The following is a 22975-nucleotide window of genomic DNA, read 5'->3' as shown; positions in this document are numbered from 1 at the left end:
TACAGAGAGGGAAATGAGCTTTCTGGAGGCCAAGGGGCAGGGGAGGAGCAAGGGCTGGTTAGAGACCAGATTGGAAGGCTGCCTCCACCACTCGCAACCTTAATGACCCCAAATAAGCTCCCGGACCTTTCTGAGCCTGTGTCCCCTGTCTGCAAAATGGAGATGATAATAGCAGGGCATCCATCACACCGAGTGGTCATGAGGGTGAAAGGGGAGCACGGACAGAGACCTCAGGGTGTGTGTTCACCCAGTGGTATGTGTCCATCCACCCTTCTCACCAGATCCTCCTGGCTATGGACAGCCTTTGTGATGTGGCCTGTGGGCACTTTGCACAGTGCTCCCTGGACTGAACTCACAGTGAGATGTGTCCCCAACAGCCCAGAAGCTTCTTGAGCCACAGCACGGTCCTGGACCCCAAGCTCCTTGGGTGCCACCCACGGCTGGTATTCCATAAGTGTGGACAATGAACCCAGCTAGCAAACTGGCCTGTACCTCAGTCCTTTTGGTGATTACATCAACTGGGCAGGCCCAGATTCTCAGATCTATTTACGTGACTGTGTGTGTATAAAATTTTCAGAAAGGTTAATGAGTGGAAAAACACATACGCTTTTTTCTTTTAACCTTGCCTATGGCTGTTAGGATCATGAAACCGTAAGTGAGGCAATACTGTGCATTTATGTGAAGAAGGGGTATACAAATAAAATGCTCTTTTTATAGGTGGCCTTTTGTTTTTTCTTTTTTTTTTTTTGGTGAGTAAGTAGTCTTAAAAAAAAAAAAAAATCCCTGCTTCCTGCAAAACGGCGGCAGAGCATAACACATTCAGATGGAGAAAAGGAGGGTGATGTTTACAGCCTCTTCTTGGGCTTGGATTTGTAAGGGCAGTATTACAAAGATCATTTCCCTGAGGTGCATGGTCTGCAGCTGGTGTGAGCCTCTAGACTATAAGTTCTCCAGACAACAAGCCTTGCCTTACCTATTAACTAAGAAAACTACCTCCCAACCATAGAAGTATTTTTGAACAAGTATTAGCTGGTACTATGAAATTTTCCTTGAAAACAGAACATATACAAGGAGGAAATTATTTACAGAATCGAACACCTGAGTACAAATAAAGCAACGTCTCATCATCTTTAACTGCTATGGGCTCATGCATAACCTAACTGCCAATTTGCTTGCCTAAAGGGACTTAAACAAGTTGGGGTATCAAAGCAGGGGGGAAATCCGTAATGGGGTTAGACAAGTGCCACCCACACACGGGCACTCTGAGGAATTTCTGCTGGATGGCTGCTCTAAGGGAATGCAGACCATACTCTCAGATCTTCCGATTTTTCAAGAAAAACAAGAAATGTGAATTGCTTAAACGTGAAATGCGCCAATTTTTAAGAACCTCACACAGACCTGCAGTTCATTTCTTAACTGAAGCATAACATACGTACACAAAAGCGCACAGATCTTGCATGTACAACTCGAGGAACCATCAAAAGTGAACATATCATGCTCGCTTCAGCAGCACATGTACTAAAATTGGAACGATACAGAGAAGACTGTACGTATGTTATATGCCACAATGAAAAAATATGATTTAAAAAAAGCCAGAATATTACCAGCTCCTGGGAAGCCCCTTGGTGCCTCTTCCCAAATTCTACCTCCCCCCGCCCTTGCTTCCCACAGGTACCCACGATCCTGACTTCTAACACCACAGGTAAGTTTTGCTTGTTTTGAACTTCCGTGTAAACGGAATCGTCCGGCATGCACTCTTTTGTAGCTGCAGGGGGAAGGGAGGGCCCTTCTGATTCCCAGCAGGGCTGGCTCTGTGAACAAAGGCACCCAGGTGGCACTTTCCAGCCCTCGGAGCAAGGGAGAGGAGAGCCAAATTAATCCACCTTTTTTGTGGTTCTCCCACAGAAGAGAAAGACTTGGAATCCACAAAGAGGGAGGAGTCAGAGATAAGAAAAGACCTGGTGCTGGGGAGGGGGTGGGGAAGGTCAAAGTCAACCGGAAGAGGAGGGTCTGTTCCTAGATCAAAGGAACAGCTAAAGGACAGGGCGGCAGGTGCAATGGGGGAAGCCAAAGTGCAGGGCAGTGAGCAGGTGGAGACTGCAGCCAGGGCAGCTGGGCCCAAACCCCAGCCCGCTGCATTCTGCACCGGCAGCTTCCCAGAAGCAAGAACCAACAAAGGTTGCCTGATGCGCTTCCCTTCTCTCTTTATTAGAATTTCAAACAAATGCAAAGTAAACAGAATGGTATCATAAACCCCAGGTGCCCGTCACTCAGCTTGAATAATTATCAACATTCTGTATTATCTTTTTCTCTACTTATTCCTCCCCTCCCCACTAAATTATTATTATTTTTTATGCTTATCTTTTGGGGATGGTGGTAAAATGTACTTAACGTTGAACATAACAAATGTGGCAAAATGTTAAAAGTTGGTAAATATGGGAAGGGGACATACTGGAGTTCTCCATTATCTTTGCAACTTTACATTGGTTTGAAATTATTTCAAAAAAAAAATAAACTAAGTTCACATCACTTTATAAGACAGTAGTTTTTGTTTAAAGGATTTCATGGGAGAAAATCGATCTTTTTTAAAAATTAAAAAAAAAAAATCACTTTTATTGAAATGCACAAATCTTAGCAGCTCCACCGTGACAAATGGAAACCCCTGTGTAACCCATATCCCTACCTCAATTCAGCACACTTCATCTCCCTGGAAAGTTCCCCGGCCCCCTTCTTTAAGTCAATTTCCTGTCTTCCTCAATCCCCCAGAGGCCACAGCTATTCTGATTTTTTGTCTGTTCTAGAACCACATACAAAAGGAATCATATGGAGGCTACTCTTTTGTATAAAGCTTCTTTCACTCTACATAATGCCTGTGAGATTCAAGAAAACATGAGTTTTAAAAATTCAGTTTGGTGTCAGTGTGTATATGGGGGTGGGGTATAGGGGAACTTGTACTTCGTGTGTAATTTTTTGGTAAACCTACAACCACTCTATAAAATAGTCTACTTAAAAAAAAAATTCAGTTTGAGCCAAACTGGTGCAGACACATCTTCAGCATCCTTTTCGTGGCCCCTTACATGGCTCAGCCATAAATCTTTCATATTTGAATATACACAATTAACCTGAACTGGGATGCAGAGCATGATTTTCAATGAAGTATTCAAGTCTTGCTTTCTTCCCTTGGTCCCAACAATTACTGAAACCAATTTCTGCACCTAAAATGTGCAGCCACAACTATCCCAGAGCTCTGACTCAGGGGCTGACTTGTGGTCCCTCTGAGAAACAAGGTGGACCACTATTATTTTTTCCCTGCCTCCTATCCTGGCTCTTCCTCCTTAAGCAAGAAAATTAGGTAAAGGCACTTTGAAACCATAGTGTGATCTGTAAACACAAAAGACACTTATTCTCGCTAAACTGGCAGGTACTTGGGCTAAGAGACACAAGCATCTTTGACTCAGCCCTTGTATTCACCTGGCTCAGTGAAGAAGTCTGTCTCCTCCCCCCCCCCCCCCGCCCCCACTTGAAAACACCAGGTTTAGGAGGCAGCTGAGCAGAGTGGCTAAGAGTGTGGGCTGCCCGGGTTCAAATCCCAGCTCCACCACTTACTGTGTGGCCCTGGGCAGGCTGCCTTCTCTCATATGTCAAATGGTGGTGACTTGTGCTCAGGGAGGCTGGGAGGGCCAAACTAGTCCCCATAAAACAGCAATGGCAGAGAACCAGCTTTCCAGCTACTTTTCCTCCCATTCAGTCTCCCTCTCTGGCCTTGGCAGGTATGAATTTGCAACTGTTACCAGACTCCTCTCCAGGTGTCTACCCAGCGGGCACTGCACATTAGCCTCCTCTAAAACACTGCCAGGAATGAATCCAGGTGCTGTGACACCATGAAGTTTGTGCCTTTGGGGGTCCTCTTCAAGAAAGAAAATACAAAAGGATCTTACATTTGCAAACTTTACAAAATCAAGGACCAAGTCCGCAGAGTGGCTCCTGCCCACCCCCAATCCATAAGGTGGGTTCAACCTCATCAACGTGCCACACGCAAAACATGGGGTCACCTCTCAGCTTCTCCATCAAGCCCTCCCCTAAATCCAACCACCAGATCCACTGGATTCCAAGGCCTCACATCCCACTGCAGCAGCCCTTCCTGCCCACACCCAGCATCACGCTAATTCCAACCCACATCCCACCCACAGCTCCCTAATCTGCCTGCCCACCTTCGATCACCTGCCAGAGCCCAAACTCCAAGCTCATCAACATTCAGTGGCCCCAGCCTTCCTCCCCTCTCCCTTGCTTCGGCATCCCATAACCACATCCTATTTTTCCAAATGTATCCTCCACATGGCCTCTTCAGCGACAGTGTTCACATGGCCTTCCATCTGGACTGTCAATCATCTGCTATTCAGGCTGTCAAAATGACCTCAAACATCATTCCCCATGAGGTCAATAAAAAGACACCTCTATCAGTTATTTGGGCAGATAATAAAAAATATATTTACAGCCTCCCCCTCCCCAGCCCTGAGGATCTGGGGGAAGGTGCGGATGTGTTGGACATCCTCACCTGGACGGGTGTTGATGTTGTTACAAACATTGGGACTGGCGGTGTGATGTGCTGAGCCCTCGAGCATGGGACTTGCCCTTATGAAGCTCATTACCACAAAGGAGAGTCTAAAGTTGTATGTAATGGTGCCTAAGAGTCTCCCCCTGAGTGCCTCTTTGTTGCTCAGATGTGGCCCTCTCTCTCTCTAACTGAGCCATCTCGACAGGTGAACTCGCTGCCCTCCCCCCTACGTGGGACCTGACTCCCAGGGGTGTAAATCTCCCTGGCAACGCAGAGTATGACTCCCGGGGATGAATGTGGACCCGGCATCGTGGGACTGAGAGTATCTTCTTGACCAAAAAGGGGGATGCAAAATGAGACGAAATAGTTTCAGTGGCTGAGGGATTCCAAATGGAGTCGAGAGGTCACTCTGGTGGACATTCTTATGCACTATATAGATAACACCTCTTAGGCTTTAATGTATTGGAATAGCTAGAAGTAAATACCTGAAGCTACCAAACTCCAACCCAGCAGTCTGGACTCCTGAAGACAATTATATAATAATGTAGATTACAAGGGGTGACAGTGTGGTTGTGAAGACCTTGTGGATCACACCCCTTTATCTAATGTATGGATGAGTGGAGGAATGGGGATTAAAACTAAAGGACAAATGGGGTGGGATGGGGGGATGATTTGGGTGTTCTTTTTTCACTTTTATTTTTTATTCTTGTTCTGGTTCTTTCTGATGTAAGGAAAATGTTCAGAGATAGATTGTGGTGATGAACGCATAACTATGTTATCATGCTGTGGACAGTGGATTGTGTATCATGGATGATTGTATGGTGTGTAAATGTATTTCAATAAAACTGAATTTAATAAAAAAAAAAAAAAAAAAAGACACCTCTATCTCCAACGAGCCCCAAGCATAACTCTGTTTTCCGGGCAAGGGGAGTTCCAGAGACTGTGGTTAACTGAGATGCATCACGAGCTGGCAGAGAGCTCCAAAGGGTCAAAAGAACAAATACACCTTTCTGGGTCTGAGCTACCTCCTCAGCAAAATGAGAATGCCTGCTGCACTGATCTCAGAGGGCTGCCACGAGGACTGAATGAGGTAAGGACTAGGAACTCACCTGAAGATCCAGCGTGATCAGTGGGACCTGAGAATCTGTGGCCAACCTCGGTCTGATCATGAACCATAAACTCCTAATAACATGTGCCTTCTCATGCCATGAAAATTTCGGGTTCCTCGGCACCAGGGTGCCCACTTCAACTGTCTCCCTGACTACACATAACAAGATATCTCCTTGCCATGATAAAAAGTAGATCGCCCCAAGGTTTCCTTCAACTATAAAAGGCAGCATGGCACAAAAGATTAAGATGATGGACCCAGGAACCAGACTTCCTGGGTCCACCATGTTCTAGGATAAGATATTTAACCCCGGTTCCCGCATCTATACAATATAGTCGATATTTTGGAACACCACTTGGCTTCCAATACTAGATATACAACCCTATAATTGACACCTGATATTTGTGGGAAATCTATGATGAAACACATCCAATCCAATGAAGGCAAGAACTCTAACTGCAGAATCCACCCCAGAAAAACTGTTCTGCAGTCTCCTGAGGGCACCTCTGGTGGTTTCTGCTCCTGCAGCTGCATCATACGTTGTTCTCATGTTGTAGATTAATTTTCTCATCAAGTTCCACCTGCTGTCCTTCAAATTCAACTTTACAGGTTGAGCTCATAGCTCTGGTCTCTAACGGTCAAGGACAACAGCAGGCAGAGAGAGCAGGACAGTGCAGGGCCCAAGAGTACTTACGAGCTGTGTGTGCACAAGCATGTTGTTTAACCTCTCTGTTCCTCAATCTTCTCATGAAGCTGCTAAAAGGTACAATCTACCTCATAGGGTTTGAAGAGTCTCTGAGTTAAGTCACATAAAGAGCTTAGAACAGTGTCGAAACAACTTGAAAACATCATGTCAAGTGAAAGGAGCCAGACACGAAAGGCCACATTATATGATTCCATTTACATGAAATTTACAGAGTTGGCAAATCCATAAAGACAGAAAACTGATAAGCGGTTGCCAGGGCCTGGGAGGAGGGGATAATGGGGAGCAGCTGATTAATGGGTATGGAGTTTCTTGTCCTTTGGAGTGATGAAAAAATTCTGAAACTAGACAGTGGTGATGGTTATACAACCTTGTGAATGGAATAAATGCCACCAATGGCAAATTTTATGTGATGTGTACTTTTCCACAATAATAAAAGATATCATTTGCAAGGGGAAAAAGGATCAATACATGTTATCTATTATTTGAATTACAACATAAATAATTACTACAAGGTGAATCATGCCACCCAGGCAAAAAACGCCCTGCAGATTCTCAGGCAGGAGAGGGAACACTATTTGGGGGTGCAGGGGGAGGGGGCACCTGAGTGAGGTTTGGGAGAAGCTTCATGAACATGGTGGCACATGAGATGGACCCTGAAAGATGGCCAGGCCCTCCCAAGATAAGAAGCAGCGGACAAAACAGTGCCAGCAAGGATAGCAGGTGAGAAGCGAAGGTGGGAGGGGGCTGCCAGAGAACCGCCAGTGGGGAGCAGACCCACAAAGCAGCGAGCTTAGAGCCTGGGTGTGATTTTAAGTCTGGTTCCGTCATTTACTAGTCATGGGATTTGGGAAAATACCTTACCGCTGAGTCTTCTATAAAACTGGGAGACCCACGATTGTCCCTAAGAGGTGCTACAAGGATTAAACAAAGCCATGGGAGGGAAAAGTTCCATCTCAACCTGAAACACTCCCCAGACGAAGGGGACTGACCCCCTGAAACGCTGGCTCTCAAGCCTAGCTGCATACTGGAATCACCTCGGGAGCCGAGCCCTATAAAATGCTGATGACTGGGTCCCCCCTCCCACGCCCAGCAATTCCCATCTTAGCAGCCTGGGGTGCACCCAAGAAGTTGGACTTTGAAAAGCTCCCCAGGAGAATACAGCGCGGGACAAACTTTGAAAACCATTGTTGTGGTTCATTGGCGGGCCCCGGAAGAGGCTGGAATACCACCCAGGGCTGACCAAGAGGACCCAGGGGACACAGAAGCTGGGACCACTGGGGGGCTGGGAGTAGGGCGTGGGGAGGGAAGGCCCCTCCTTTAACCTCAATGTCCTGGGAGCAGCCCCGGGGTCCTGCAGACCAGGGAGTAAAGGGCACTCAGCATGATGACTCAGGCTAACAGGGCAAGGGCCACCAGATGTGTGCGTGACTCATTTCAAGAGAAAGTCCAGGCCCTACCCCAAAGAAGCTCCTTATGCACCGAGCCTTTTTTTTTTTTTTTTTTTTAATTCTTTAATCCTATTTTTTAAATCCTATTTTTTTAAATCCTATTCCTCACACGGGGCCTTACACACTGGATGCACTATGTGATTTTTCTTTTTAAACAAATAAACGGAACAGCTGAAACAAAACAGATCTTGTCCGCTACCTGGAAAGTGCACCATACATGTGGAAGAGCTCGTTCCCTGAAGTGAGTTAATAAGATAAATGACACGTTACAGTAATTCGAGTACATGCGGTTCTTCCCTTTTCCTTTTAAAAGACAGCACATAATTTTGTATTTTCCTTCAGAAGCCCCTCTAATGAAGAGGCGCTTCTCCTCCACATCTTTCAGAATAAAGCAAAGTATTTCTGGACTTCAAAGAAAAATAAATCCCATAGCTCTAGAGTACTAAGGTAGTCTGACCTGGGGACCCCCCTTCTCCCACTGAAACAGTCTATATCCTAAATTATCTTTTCTTAGCTTTCACCCTCGAGAAGCCTACTGGACCTGCCACTGCGGGGCTTGTGTGCATGGACGGGGGCCAGTTCCAAGCCCATCTGGGTCTCTCCCTAGACTCTGACCAGCCGCCCTCGCTGCCATCATGCACACCAGGGTTGGCGCCACTCATTTCAGACAGCAACAGGCCGAGCTGGTGGCCTGGGTCTCAGGTGCAGCACACAGAGCAATGCAAGGATGGAGGTGCAGCAAAATGCTGTGGAATGACCACCGAGCGTGCCCTGCACGAAGCGCACGTCCATTTCGTGGGCTGGTAATGCTTGGGCAGGAAATGCTTCTTTTGAGAGAGACTGGGGGACAATGACGAGGAGCCTCAGAGAGGTTTTAAAAGAAAAAAAAAAAGAGGCTTGCCTAAGGTCACTCAGCCGGGAAGAGCTGGAGCTGGGAGTGGGAGGGCTGCGTGCAGGAAGCTGCTCTTATTACACGCCAATTACTGCTCATTTGCCACAGGTGAGCAGCGGCCAGTGGGCGGGAGCAGTGGAAATCTTCCATCCAGCAAGAGGCTTGGGCCCCGCACTGGCTCCAGCCACCCCACACCCTGCCCCCTCCTGTCTCTATGAAGCCCTCAATGATGATGCATTCCTTAAAATGTAAGGGGCCATTCCCAGCAGGAGAGGGAGACACGGCCAGAAGGACAGGAGAGAGCAGAGAAAGCATCCAAAACCAGCCTCAGGGAGGGGGTGAAGAAACTAAAGAGGGTGGGCAGAAAAGAAGAAATACATCATTCCAGCAAACCTGCTCTAAAAAACTGTCCAAAGAAGAGGAATCTGGACCTTTCCAAAGAAGCAATGTCTAGCAGAAAACGAGGAGGACACTCAGGGCTCCCTGGCAGGGGCCAAAGGAGGAACGGGAATCTTGGACAGGCTTTTTGAAACCTCAGGGCCTCCGCATGGGCTGTGCCCACCTCCAGGAAGGCTTTTCTCCTGCTTGGCCTGCAGAGCCCACGCCCCTAAAACCTCAGGCCTTCCTTGGAGCTTGGTCAAGGCTCCGTGCCACCCTTTGTACACCAGACAGTAATTATTTGTCTCCACTCAAGCTTCCTGAGAGCAGGGAGCCTGTCTTATGAGTCTCTGTGTGTCAGATGCTTTAGATAAGGCCAGTTTCCTGTAAAACTATACCTCAGAGTAACCGAAAATTGAGGTTGCAATCAAGCAAATGGGAAATTGTACAAGACCAATGACCCAGCTGCTTCAACTAATAAATGGCAAGAAAATAAAAAGAGAAAGGAAGAACTCTAGATTAAGAATCTTAAATAGAATATCACCCAAGTGCAACAGAAAGGACCTTGCTGTAAACCAAATGGGAACATCTGAACACTCTGAATATATGATAGTAAAAAATAACTATTATTTTAGGTGTGATGATATTATCATGGACATGTTTTTAAAAACAGTCCCTATTATAATGAAGTCTCTGATACATGCCACAGCATGGATGAACCTTGAAGATATCATATTGAGTGAAATAAGGCAGATACAAAAGGACAGATATTACATAATCTCACTGATATGAAATAACTAGAATATGCAAATTCATAGAGACAGAAAATAGGGGATTGGAGGAATGGGGAGTTATTGCTTAATGGGTACAGGATTTCTATCTGAGGTCTCGAAAAAGTTTCGGTAATGGATGGTGGTGAGGGTAGCACAAGATTGTGAACTGTATATTTGAAAGTGACTAAAATGGGAATCTTAAGTTGTATACATGTTACCACAATAAAAAAAAAAAGTCCTTATCATTTAGATACAGAAGCATGTGTGTATGGAATTACATGATGTTGGAGGTTTGTTTTAAAATAATCAGCAGAGGGTAAGGGTATAGATAAGCAAGAGGGGCATATGTTGACAGGAGCTGAAGTTGGATGATGGGTGCTTGGGGTTCATTATACAGTTCTCTTTACTTTTGAATATGTTTAAAATTTACCATAATAAAAAATGTGTAAAAAGCCAGCAGAATTTTAGTGGATACAATATAGATTCTGTGATTGCTCACCAAGCCACCAGCAGCTATGGACTGCAGCAAAAAGAAACTGAAGTCTAAACAGATTCCTTCTCAGTGAGGATGGGTATAGGAGGGAAGCTTACTGATCTGGGGGCTTAATAAGAACTGTCCTCTCTTGTTCCACCGAGACCACCTCAGGAAAGGAAGGGGATACAGGAGACAATCCCACAATCACCAAAAAGAAGGGATGAAACACAAGGAGGAAAACACAACTCAACCAAAAAAGAGGCAAAAACCATAAAACAAAGCAATCCTGGAGGAAATGCAGATGGTCAATAAACATGAAAATATACTCAACTCTGTCAATAATTGGGAAAAGTGAAGCCCACAATGAGTTACTACTAACTCCCACTAGATTAGTAAAAGAAAAAAGTCTCACAATACCAAGTGTTGGAGAAGAATGGATCAACGGAAGCTTTTACATGCTTCTAGGATTCTAGAAAACAATTTGGCATGACTTTAAAAGGCCCTCCCAGCCATTCTACAACCACATACACACCCAGGAGAGATGCTTTGCACGTATGCACTAGGAGACGGAATTCCAGAAGGTCCAAGCAGCACTGTTTTTCTAATAGCTCCAAACTGGAAATATCCCGAATATCCACTGCCCAAGGATAAATTCTGGTATATTCACACAATGGAGTAATTACAGAGAAGTAAAAATGAATGAACTACAATTACCTCATCCATGTAGATGAATCGCAGACACAAACTAAGTGAAAGTATATTTACATAAAGTTCCAAAACATGCAAAACTAACAACATATTGTCTAGGGAATCACACATATGCAGTAAATCTATAAAGAGCAGAAAGGGATGAGTGACAAACCTGAGGAGGAAAGCAGGGGGATGTGATAGGGAGGGCACATGGGGTGGCGGGTACACAGAGGTTCATTGTGTTATTTTTCTTTAAACGAACCATATTATGGACACTTTGTGTAATTTATATGTCATCATTTGAAAATTTAAAGAATGCGCTGGACAGAGGACTTGCCAACACAGAGTAATTTAGACAAAAATTTAAGGGGAAGAAAAAAACTTGTCTGCCACATGCCCCCAAACGAAGACCAGGCACCCTGCAGGATAATCAACGCAAAGCACAAACATCACAGGGGCTGGGGGCGAGGGGCCAGAATTCCAACAACAAAACCACGAGGGAGGGCTGAGGACATCCAAGCCACCGAGGGCAGTACCACCAAGGAAGGCTGGGACTGGGTTAGGAAAGCAGGACCTGCACCAGAAATCCATCTCTCCGGGCAGTTGGGCTGAGCAGTGTGCAGGGAGGGAAAAGAAGCAACATCATGAGGTCCATCCCAACGCCCGGGTGGGATGTAGGATATGCACAACATTCAAATCACAAACCAGGCAAGGAGGAGACACTGCAGAGCCGAGGGACCCCAACCCTGCGGGCCGAACCAGGCGGTCAGCGTCCTCCCGTCCTCCACTCCGCATACTGTCCTCAGCGGTGAGTAACAGGGAAGTGGCTGTCGGGACCCCTGGGATACCATCTGCCAGTTCCTAACTTTGAAGAACGAAATGCTAGGCACTCAGCCAGCCGTGACTTTGGGGAAAAGTCTGCAAAAACATGCCGAGAAATGGGAGACAGAACCCAAAGACCAGAGAAGCTGCAAGGCAAAGTGGTTGCAGTGAGCCTGGAGGTTTCATTGCAGGAAATTCCGATTGGGCCAACAGTGAAGGATTCTGACCTCCCCAGGGTGTTCTAAGGAGTGCGCATTTAACACAGGCAGGCTGGGCGCGCACAGCATGGGCTGGGGGTGGAGTGGGGTGGGGGAGCACTGGAAAAGGAGTCGGGAAACCCAGATGCATTTCTGGCTCTACCATACCTGCTAGCTGAGAGGCCCAAGGCCATCTGCGCCCTGAGACCACATGTAATGCAGTTAGATGTTTCCTACCCGGAAGGTCGAGACTAAGGGAAGCAACATAGAGTCTGCAAGCCTGGCAGGTAAGGTAAGATACCAGGTGCTTTGCCCATCAACCTCCAACCCAGACAGGTAGAGACAGGTATGACTCACTTTCTCTCACAGAAAAGTACACATACAGAGAGAGAGAGAGAGAGACTGAGAGAAAGAGAGAGAGAGAGAGAAGGATTGAGGGAGAGAGAGAGAATGAGAGCTGAATTTAAGTAATCTCAATTAAGTGTGTCAAGAAGTCTTGGATGGGGAGAAAAACATACAAAGATAAAAATGGATATAAACTCAACAGCTTAAATAAAACGGACAAATTCACTGAAAAACCCAACTCACTAAAACTGACACAGGAAAAAAAAATTTTTAATCTAATTAACCCTAAACATGCTAAAGAAATTGAATATGTCAAAGAAAACCTTGAAAAATGAACATACACCATGCTTATAAACATGCATACGAAAGCATAAAGAATGAAGGGAACATCGGGAAACAAACCAGTTGCTATGCAGCGGGATAGGAATATGTAAAAGGCTTTTTTCTCCATGATAATTTTAAAGTTGTTCTATTAATCACTTATGGAAACTGTAGCTGGCTTCGGTCCTCCGTGGGGAATAATTATGGCCTGCACAACAGAGGGCAAAACGACATTCCACCCAGGATGACCAAGGACGTAAATCCAATCCCAGGAAATCCCTGATGCAGCCCAAGAGGCCTGCAAAGGAGGAAACCCGAGGGGCAGGGTTCCCCATCCACCTTGGGACCCCTGAGCCTGGCTCAGCACCCACCCACCCACGCTCCTGCCAGACTCCCGGAGCTTGAATTTTGGAGTCTACTTCTACTGCATGATTTTGGGCAAGTTTCCTGACCGACCCACTAAGCCCCAATTCTCCCCTCCACAAAGCAGAGACAGCGACAGTAACCCCCAACAGGTTTTTTTGGATGAGGATTCACTGAGATGATGTGCAAACACTGAACTCAGTACCAGGCAAGCAGTAAATACTCAGCGAATGCTGCCCTTTCTGTTAGCTCAGGGCACACTCATCTGAGTTTCGAAGGCTCCTCACTCACTCCTTTAAGATTTAGGGTTACAGCTGGCGCTCAAATCTTCCCCTACTCCCCCACCCCCAAGGGCCAAGGAGCAGGTGTTCTGGCTCCCATCCTGCATGCATTCACACCTGCTGCTTCCACTCCACCATATTCAACACACTGAAACCTAGTGCAGCCTTTGGGACAACTCAGGTGCCACTTTGGGCATCAAACCTTCTCCAGAGCCATCCCACAGTTCTGGTGCTCATGCCCCTGCACTGCCTCATGTGAGTATATACTTACACTGACTCCTCTGTCTAGACTAGGGGCTCAAGAAACTCTCTTACCCCCTATATTTCTCCCCAATGCCTAATGCAGCAAAAGGGTTCAAAAAGCTTTTGCTGACCGAAGAAAACGTACTATGGACAGATAAGAGCATTTTGGAAAACAATCATAAGTGAACCAGAAATTAAAATCAAGCAGCACTAGTGAGAGATAACTCCAGCTCTAGAGAGAAACCACAGAGGCTGCAGAGAGAGTAAGTAGAGCAGAGCGGAGACCCCAAGAGTGTGACGAGGCCCCACCCAGCTCTACCACCTGGCTTAGCAGAGCTGTGAGTGTCCCTAGGCAGGCAAGAGCCACGGCTGCCCCAAAGCAGGTGCTCAGAACACAAGCTCCCAGAGCAGGGGGATCTGTGGCTACGTCAAAAGGCACTTCAACCTGCCTGGAAGAGAAGAGGAAGGGGGCTGGGTGCAGGGCGGGGGGTAAAGGAGCAAGGAGCTTGCTTCTCACTTAGGCAGGGGCAGACAGCTCATAAAACAGCCAGCACTGGGGGGCTGCCCCCAACCCCTGCTGAGGGTCCAGGGCATGTAAGGACAGGAGCTCAGAGGACCGGCCCAGTCCTAAAGAGACATAAGCTCAGGGTCCAGAGTCACTATTCAACTGGGCTGAAGGCGGGGGAGAGACTGCCACCAACCAATATAAGCCAAGCATGTTTAATAAGTATTTACATTTAAATATGCAAAAAAAAAAAAGCATAGATGGATAAGATGGTTGTACTCCACCATTTTAACAGTGGTTATCTCTGCTTGGTGAGATGCTAGACGATGTTTTAATTTCTCTTGCTTCTCTGTACTTCCTAGTCATTCTGCTTTGAACATGTTCTAACTATGAAATGAAAGTGGGGGAGGGAAGCACAAGCCAACCTGAAAAAACTGCCAAGATGAATCAGCAGCCCACCCTGCCCGCAGGCAGCTGCCATGAGCTAGAGGCAGAAGCTTCAGTTCAGACAGACCCAGATTCTCCCAGAAGAGATGCTTAAGGTGGAGCAGAGAGGAGGTGAGGAAGGAGGGTAGAGAGGAGGCGGGGAGGGGTGGGGTGCAGACAGGACTCACCCAGGCCAGGCAGAGGAGAAGGATGGAGAATGCGTTCTGAGGACCAACGGTGAGTGGAGGATCTCTATGGTTACCAGGGTGGATTTTTTTCTAAATCCCCATTCAAGAATTTAGGGGAAGGCGCACCCCTCTGACCTTTTGCTATTTCAAAACTAAACAGACCTGCGCCTTCGTCCACTATGGGGAACTGGGGACAGAATTCAATGAGATTATGCACGCGGAAGTGCTTAGCAAGTTAATATTTGTTCAGAGCCCCGTGCCAGTGTGGGGTTATGTTCCCGGCACCAGAGAGGCTGGAAAGACTCCACCACCACCACCTCACCTGCAGCCCGTTCCCCTGCAGACCAAGCCCCCCACAATATTAACACTGACAAATTAGCAAAGAGCAGGACCAGGTTAGAACTTGAGTTCTGGCTCTTTCAGATCTCACCTACAATCCCATCTGGGAAGGATCGCTACCATCCATCTTTCTTGCCACCCCAACTCCACCCTTAAATTTAAAAAAAAAAAAAACATTTTTAAATACTATCAAACTTATTATTATTTGCAAAAATAATACAAAACCCACAGAGAAATCCAACTCTACCCAGATACTCAGATTCAATATTGCCATATTTGCCATATAATTGTATTTCTCCATCTACCTACCTGTCTGCCTGTTTATCCTTCCCAAACCCCTTTTAAAACAAAGGTAGTAAAAAATAATAATAATAACAAAGTCCTGAGCCAGGTAGGAATCCGAGGCTCCCCACAGTCTAATTCACAGTCTGACACAGTCGGAGAAGGTGGGTGGGACTGGGGCAGGGGCAAGCCCTGCAGGGCACCTTTAGCCAATACCTTCCTGACAAAGACAGAAAAAAGCCAGCCCCCGCTCCTGAGGCCCAGGATGGCCCGAAAGCATGGTGTCCATGGCAGCCAGAGCTCTGGGCAATGGTGGAAACAAGGCAGCATCGTCTCCTACTTCCTGGGCTGTCTTATATGGCCCCCATTTCTTCCCACAACTGAGGGAAAACACACCCCTGCCCTCCACGCCAGACCCCACTACTTCTCCTCCTCCCCTTTACCCAACTGACTCTACCTCCAACGGCTCTTACACCTGCCACATTCTGCCCGCCACCCCTCACCTGGGCCACTGCAACAGTACATGGGCCTCCACTCCGAGCTCTCTAGAGCACAAGCTGATGCTGTCAGCCCCAGCTCAGAGGCGGCCAGTGCCCCAACGATGCCTGGAGCAGTCCTTAATGCACGCTGTGGCTGCCCTCTGAGCTCACAGTTCTAGGCCAGTGCTCTTCAAATGATGTGCCTCGGACCATCATCTGGGAAAATGTGTCCAACTGCCAGAAAGACCAAGGGGTCTTCCCTCCTACTGCTTGCCCTACCCACTACACCTTCTCTGACTACAGGGAAGTCATTTCATATCCATAGGCCTCAGCTCCCCACGTATACAATGCGTGGGATGTGTGCTGTCCAGGGTCCCTTCCGACCCCAAAATAAGACAGAGGACCCTTGTGCCTTCTGTTGGATCAGAGGGTCCAGTCCTAAAATTCCAAGAACCTGCATTTTCCTGTTTGTTTATGGGAGTGTATTATTTTCTCGGGGAGTAGGGGCGTTATCTTCTCATTCAAAGTGACAAACTTTTTTAAAGCAGCTCTCGTACTACATCCAACTTCTAGTCTCCACTAAGGAAGAGTCAAGCCACATTTAGTCTGCTTGCCACAACTTTTTTTTTGGATATTTTTGTTGGATATTTTTGTATTACTAGGAATTTTTCCAAATCTTTTCTATAGGTCAAAAAGGAGGTATGAGAGGCGTATAAGATTGCAACCAACTAGCATCCTCTGCACCCTGCTATTCAGAGGGTTGCATGTTTTTATTATTTTTTTTAATATCCTTTCTGCCATTTAATCCTCCCAACATCCCCATTTTAAAGACCAGGAAATCGATGCTTAGAGAGCTTGTGTACGTTGCCTAAGTCTGCACAGCCAGGATGTCCGACTCAAACCTGGATCTTCTAACTCTGAAATTCTCCATGTTTGCACTCGTCCACAGTCAACGCAGATGGATGGAGTTCCAGATACAGTGAAAGCAATCGTGCCACCTGCACCGCGAGCCCCGCCCTCCGAGGCGTGCTAAGCAGCCAGCCACACGCCCTAACAGCTTCCCATACAGGGCTGCTGGAAAGCTGTGCACGCAGGAGGAGGGGGAGATGGGGCGCAGCAGCAGCCGCACAAGCAAAAGCAGTGCCAGGGATTTAGTCAACAGAGAGCTAATATGAGTCAACAGCGGGCGCCTCTGCCAAGCACACTAATAGGATCTTCAGCTGCATTAACAGAAGGAAGGTATCTGGAGCAGGCCAGGGGGAGTCCTGCCCTGCTCTCACCAGGCCACACCTGAGGGCTGGGCAGTGCCAGGCCAGCAAGAGGGAGGTGCCCTCCAGGGCAGGGCCAGCTTTTCTTCTGAAGAGGAGTGGCTCAGGGTGATACTGTGGTTGGGAGGGCGAGCCAAGGACTCACCTGGAAGCTGGGTATTTGTAGAGCAAGCTCGCTCTAGACCGCATGCTACAGATGAATTGAAGAAAGACTTTTACTCACATCTTATAAAAGCTTGAGAGACCACTGACTATGCCTAACAAAGGTTAAGAACACCCAGGGGGAACATGGGACCTGACTCCCAGGGGTGTAAATCTCCCTGGCAACACAGAATGTGACTCCCGGGGATGAATCTGGACCCGACATCGTGGGATTGAGAATATCTTCTAGACCAAAAGGGGGATGCGAAATGAAACAAAAGAAAGTTTCAGTGGCTGAGAGATTTCAAATGGAGTCGAGAGGTCACTCTGGTAGACTTTCTTACGCACTATATAGATAACACTTCTTAGGTTTTATTGTTTTGGAATAGCTAGAAGCAAATACCTGAAACTACCAAACTCCAACCCAATGGCCTTGACTCTTGAAGATGATTGCCTAACAATGTAGACTACAAGGGGCGACAATGTGATTGTGAAAACCTTGTGGACTGCACTCCCTTTATCCAGTGTATGGATAGATGAGTAGAAAAATGGAGACAAAAACTAAATAAAAAATAGGGTGGGATGGGGGGGATGGTTTGGGTGCTCTTTTTTACTTTTATTTTTTATTCTTATTTTTATTCTTTCTGGTATAAGGAAAAAGTTCAAAAAATAGATTGGGGTGATGAATATACAACTATACAATGGTACTGTGAACATTATACACCACGAATGACTGCATGGTATGTGAATGTATCTCAATAAAACTGAATTTTAAAAAAAAAGAGAACACCCATGGGGAGTTGGTAAATCTGGGTATGTGGGTAGGGGGTACATTGGAGTTCTCTGCATTGATTTTTGTATTATTTTTGCAAGTGTCCTGTAAGTGTGAAATCCTTTCAAAATGAAAAATTAAAGAGAAAAAAAAGAGCACCAAGGGGTGCTAGGGGATGGATGGAAATGCGCCACCCATACCACCCCCTTGGTCCACCACCAGACAAAGGGGCTTGAAACCCTGCCGGAGGCGGATTGCTGGAGAAGAAAATTACAGTTGCTTCTTCCTTTATTTTATATCACAATTGGGCCACAGCTTTGCCAAGAAGTGGACTCGCCACAACAGATGTTCTAAAAGAGCACAAAGGACACTGGATTTGAGATACTATAATCTCAAGTGTCAAAGGCTCCAGAAGTCCTCCTAAATTCCCCCATCCCATCGGTCCCCAACACCCCATATGGGTATGCTGTCAAAGCACTTAGCAGACTAGAATAAAAAGACATGTGTCTATGTGTGTTTCCCCAGAGCCTCCAGGCCACCCCACATTCACCTTTGTGTCCACAGCTCAGCGTTTGACACATGGGAGATGCCCCATAAACATGGACTGAACCGAGCTGAGGTGCCGGTACAAACTGTCATCCTGAGCATTTGATGACGTTCAAGGCCATTTCAAAACTAATAAAAAGGTTTATGGCAACACACAAACCACTTTTAGTATGTGGAGCAAAGGCGTTCTTGAAGCTACTACCACCAGAAGGTTTATAATTACAAAGGAGCCACAGTTCCCAGGGCCCATGAAGTGAATGAGACAGAAAACCCACCTTAGCAGAATCACGGTCAAAGGCAACAACCACCCAGGCCAGAACCCAGGAAATAGTAAAAATCCAGGAACCCAGAAGAGGATAAGGACAAGCGAGGCCAAAAACCAAAAAAGGACAGCCTCCCGAGCCAGCCCAGAGCAGCGGGTCTGAGGAACTAGCACACATGCTCCAAATCTATAGGGGAGCCAGCCGCCTGGCGTAACCTCATAACTCTGAGAATTAATTACAGGAACTAACACTGATCCAGAGTAGAAGGCGGTGTGATGCAGTTATAATATCTAATAAATCTTTAAATTGGTGAGCCGTGCTCACAGGTAATTTTTCTTCATCTTTCTTCCCAGAGAGCTCACATGACAAAAAGCCAGCATTTGATTTTTAATTTGCCTCTGGACAGGATGTAGACACCTATGAGTGTGTGTATGAGTAAATACAATTTGGGGCTCATTAAATGACATCTTAAAGGTATCAAGAAATCTGTCATCTGAAGAAACCCTGGATGGGTGAATTCTTTTGTCAAGTATCCTTTTATAAGTGGGGGAAAAAATCCTTTTAGAATGCAAATCTCCCCTTCCCCTATGCTCAACAAAGGCTCCAGCTGAGGCGGTAATAAAGCAGTATTCCCCTTCGGAGCTGTTCATTTGGATACCTGTTTGGGTCTATTCATCACGCATGCACTTTATTCAGTTTGCATTTTTCGTCTCAGAAATGCCACTTAAGCCTGTCACACAAACCTGACAGGAGCAATACATTTCATAAGCGAATTATCCCTGGGGAAACAGACAAGAAAGCCATCAGCAAGAAGCACGGTCAAAGTTCTCATGGATGGCATCCCTTTCCCGGATCCGAGATGCAAAATACGCCATATCATCTCCAAACGCAAGCCACCACTCCAGAGCAACCTGCTCACCTCTCCATTCCTCTCCCAGCTGAAGAGAAGCTAGAGAGCCTCCTTCTTGGTGAACAGGAACATTTTAATGCTGTTTTAAAGACAGCAGCTGTAAGTACCAGAACGTTGGCTCTTTTCCCATGAATAAAAAGGCCCCCAAAGAGTATTTTCATAAAATGGGATCCTATGGAGAGCACAAGGAGCCACAAAAATATAATTGCCATAAATTGAAAACTATCTCAAAATTTAAACCTATACAGGGAAGCATTAAACCCCAGACCAGGCAGGCTCTTGATTCTTCCATCTGGGACCTTGAGGTGTTCCTAGTTCTCCCATGGAGTCTAAAGAACTTCCTCACTCGGGAAGGCCCAAATGTTTTCTTTGGAAGACCGGGTATGTTGTTTCTTCCCTCAAACCCTCCGGATAATTTGTAACATTCATCTAAAGCTCAATTACGGCTGTGTCCTCAGTCACACCCAAAGATACCCGAAGGCACCGTCTGCCGCAGCGCCGGGTGCACAGTAGGCGCCCCATAAATGATTTGATTTGATCTGGCCCCTTCGGCCAAAAAGACTCCTCGGTAGTTGGACGCCCTCCCAGGGGGAGCAGCGCCCGCCTGCTGAAAGGCGGTGGGGGTGGGGGGGTACTGCAACCACCTGTGGGCAGGTGGCCGGGGATGGCGGCCCCAGCGCCGCCGCCCTGGGGTGCCCTGCCAGCCCCACGCACGAAGCCGGGGGGCGAAAGTCGGGTGCTCCAGGCCCCGCGGGCGCCTCGGAGCCGGGTCCCCGCGCAAGAGCTCAGCCGGGACAAAGTTGCCTAAATCCAAAAGAGTCGATTCTGGAGTTAGGTCCCAGGTCGCCAGACCCCCCGCGAGGCGACCGGCCAAAGCGGCTCTCTGGGTTGGGGGAACATCCAAAGGGAATCAGAAGAGAAGTGGTCCACTGACCACCTTCCCACCCCAATCCCAAGCTTGGGGCACCCGCCGGGCAGCAAGGGAGGAGGCTTTTCCTCCCCGCAGTTCTCTCAAGGCCTGGTGGCGGGTTTGGGGGGGGGGGGCAATCCGGCCACCCCAGGGCAGCCTTGCGCAGCTTTGAGATTTTCTACCCAATAACCCAGCACCAGGAAGGGTCCCCACTTGATCCCAGGGAGCAGAAGGGAAACACCTGTCACCCGCGCCAAGGGGCGGGGACCCGGGACGCAAGGACTGTGTGCGCTGGAGAGGGGGTGAGAACCAAAAGGCAAGGCAGGGGACACGGAGGCGCAATCCAGCGGCGCAATGTGTCACGGAGGGGGAGCGAGCCACAAATGGAGCCCCAGAAGAGGCCAGAAAGGGGTGGCTCGAGAGGGAACCAGGACGAGCAGATGAAGGAGGAGAGCCCCGCAGAGGCTCAAGGAGAGCACCACAGAAGCTGCCCCGAGGGGCGCGGGATGCCACCTGCCCCGGAAGGACGCCGTCACTCACCGGCAGGTCCACGCTCACTTCGGTCCCGTCGAGTAGGAAGACACGGCAGTAGAGGATGGCCCTGGCGGCGCCGGCGGCGGAGATGTGCACGGACGCGCCGCTGGTGAGCAGGGGCCCGCCGCCGGCCGGGAACACGCTGCCTCCAGGCGCGGCGGGCAGCGCCGAGGAGGTGGTGGCGGCGGCGGCTGGGCCCCCCCGGAACCCCCCGTCGCGCTCGTCCCCCAGCCTGGCGGCCCCGCGCCCCGCTGCGCCCCGCGCGTAGCGCTGCATAGAGCGGCGGCCAAAGGTCCGGCGCAGGAACCGCAGCATCCTGGCTGGGGGCGCCCCCTGCCTCCGCCCCCTGCGCCGCCGCCGCTGCGCCGCCGCCGCCGCCCGGGAGCGCCCCGCGACGCCGTCAGCTCCCGCGGCCCGCCCGCCGCCGCCTCCTGCGGGCTGCGGCCCGGGGCTCGCTTCCGCCGGAGCCGAGGCCGCGCTCCTGCCGCCGCGGGGCGCGCCGGCTCGGCCAACGTCGGCTGCGAGTGGCCGCAGGGCGGGTGGGCGCGCTCGGGGCGGCCCCGGGGCCGTCCCGCCGCTGCCGCCGCCGCCGCCGCGCGCTCTCCTTTTGCGGGAGGGCCTGCGCTTGCTGCCGAGGGCCGCTCCCGACCGGCGGCCGCGGGCCGGGCGGGAGTCGCGGAGGAGGCGGGGGCCGCAGGGGTCGGGACTGCTCCCGCGCCGCGCGCCGGCCAAGGGCCAAGCGGAGCAGGGCGCCTGCGTGCTCCCGGCGCGCTCGCTCCCACTCGCCGCGCCGCGTCCGGGGCCCAAGGAGGCCCCGCCGAGCGCCCGCTCCGGAGACGGCTCTTCCTGCGCTTGCAGCCCCCGCCTCCCACCTGGGAAGCTGCACCTCCAGCTGCTGCCGCCGCCGCCGCCGGGACTGCAGCACGCCCTCCTCCCTCGGGGCTGCGCCGGGTAATTGCAAGTCGGGTCCGTGCTGCCCCCTGCCGGCCCGAGCGCCTCCCGCTGCTGTAGGTGTGTTCACGTGTGTACACGTAGGTGAGCACACACGTGTTTCCGGCGCCCTGAGCCCTGGAGACGCCCGAGAGTCGCCCCGCACTGGGTTATAAAAACACGGCTGCCTGCCCTCCGGAAAGCCTTGTCCGGGAGGACCGACATAGGATAGCATGGAGTGGTGACCCTCCCGGGCCTGGGTCCCTCGGTTTCCCTTACTGGCCCCTGTCACTTAAGTTTTGTCCGTGTAGAATCTCAGAGCTGGAAAGGCCCTTCAGCCATTCCACTTCAATGGGCTCCGCAAAGGCGGAGGCATGCTTTTCCAACATTCTACATGGAAAGACTGCTTTCCTCAAGGAACACCTGTCCATTATTGAGGCAACGGCCTGCATAAGTGACCGTAACTGAGAAGGCTCTTCAAGGTTGAACAAACTACTGTGGGACAGAGTAGAACTGAGGGCCGGAGAATGAGTAACATAGTTTACATCAAGAATATTCCAGGCAAACAGAACTGTTTATAAGCAAGGTCTGCTGTAGAGAGAAGTGGGGTGTCATGCTAAATAAATGAGGAATGTGGAGCAGGAAGAAAGAAGATCGGTCTTTTGGGGAAGAATAGCACCACTGTGTATCCTGCCCTTAATTTTGTGCCAGATGCTTTGCTAAGTCTTTCACATGCATCATCTCACTTAATCTTCCTGACAACCCGGTTCCATAGACATTCTTGTCCCCATTGTACAGAGGAGGAATCTGAAGCTTAGAGAGCTTAAGAGTCTTGCTCCAGATTCCACCGTTAATGCAGGCTGGTGTGCCTGGCTCCAAAGTGGT

The 22975-nt window shown here is 48.9% G+C and overlaps 1 protein-coding gene across 5 annotated transcripts in view; it reads right to left on the bottom strand.

Moving 5' to 3' along the window:
- Positions 1-21476, bottom strand: part of EPB41L4B (erythrocyte membrane protein band 4.1 like 4B) — a 149672-nt gene extending 128196 nt beyond the window's left edge. For all 5 annotated transcript variants that reach the window (XM_037797899.1, XM_037797901.1, XM_037797900.1 and 2 more), the window contains exon 1: positions 21167-21476. In XM_037797899.1, coding sequence (XP_037653827.1) covers positions 21167-21475 — 309 coding nt within the window. In that variant the 5' untranslated portion in view covers position 21476. The remainder of the gene's footprint in view (positions 1-21166) is intronic.
- Positions 21477-22975: the final 1499 nt, after the last annotated feature.

This window comes from Choloepus didactylus, chromosome 10, assembly GCF_015220235.1.
Source record: "Choloepus didactylus isolate mChoDid1 chromosome 10, mChoDid1.pri, whole genome shotgun sequence".
Lineage (NCBI taxonomy): Eukaryota > Metazoa > Chordata > Mammalia > Pilosa > Megalonychidae > Choloepus > Choloepus didactylus.
This window is presented reverse-complemented; position numbering and strand designations above follow the sequence as displayed.